Source organism: Sinocyclocheilus anshuiensis, unplaced genomic scaffold (genome assembly GCF_001515605.1).
Source record: "Sinocyclocheilus anshuiensis isolate Anshui unplaced genomic scaffold, SAMN03320099.WGS_v1.1 scaffold16, whole genome shotgun sequence".
In the NCBI taxonomy this organism is placed as follows: Eukaryota; Metazoa; Chordata; class Actinopteri; order Cypriniformes; family Cyprinidae; genus Sinocyclocheilus; species Sinocyclocheilus anshuiensis.
In genome coordinates, this window is record NW_015557057.1 from 94,813 (window position 1) to 95,561 (window position 749).

The following is a 749-nucleotide window of genomic DNA, read 5'->3' on the forward strand; positions in this document are numbered from 1 at the left end:
GAGCATTTATTAGGAATGTCTTTTGTGACATTATAAATGATAATTATAAATGATAATTTAAATTTTATCAGTTTAATGTGTCCTTAAAGAATACGTTTTTTGTTTTTTTTTGTTTTTTTTTACTTACCCCAGATCAGCATGAATGTTTTCTAAAGGATCATGTGACACTGAAGTAATGGCTGTTGAAATTTTTTGCCATCACAGAAATAAATTACTTTAAAAGAATTGTTTTCTATTTTAATGGATTTTAAAAGTAATATTACACAATATTATTGCTTTTAATGTAAATGTTATTAAATACATGCAGCTTTGGTCAGCCTAAAGGCCTTCTTAAAAGAATACTAAAAAATCGCAAGTCCTGTATAAGTGATTTAACAAAAATATTAGTTGCATTTTTGTGCTTTGCACAGTCTGTCGATTTATACTTGATGTTTTTTCTGTACGTCAGGACACTGAGTTTCCTGGTGTGGTGGTTCGTCCCATTGGAGAGTTCCGTAGTACTGTTGACTATCAGTACCAGCTTCTAAGGTGCAATGTGGACCTTTTAAAAATCATCCAGCTGGGCCTGACGTTTATGAATGAAGATGGAGACTACCCGCCTGGAACCACAACATGGCAGTTCAACTTCAAGTTCAATCTGACGTAGGTGTCTAGTAGGGCTGCACGATAAATCAAAATGGAATCGAGATCGTGATTCGACAGAAGCTGCGATTGTCATGCGTATCTTTCAGTGAAGCACGGTTCTGTGA

The 749-nt window shown here is 34.6% G+C and overlaps 1 protein-coding gene across 1 annotated transcript in view; it reads left to right on the forward strand.

Annotated features, from left to right (window-relative positions):
• LOC107676445 (CCR4-NOT transcription complex subunit 8-like) overlaps nucleotides 1-749 on the forward strand; it is an 8,692-nt gene that overhangs the window by 1,782 nt on the left and 6,161 nt on the right. Inside the window, exon 3 of the mRNA XM_016470990.1 lies at nucleotides 449-642. Within this exon, the coding sequence (XP_016326476.1) occupies nucleotides 449-642 (194 nt within the window). The remainder of the gene's footprint in view (nucleotides 1-448; nucleotides 643-749) is intronic.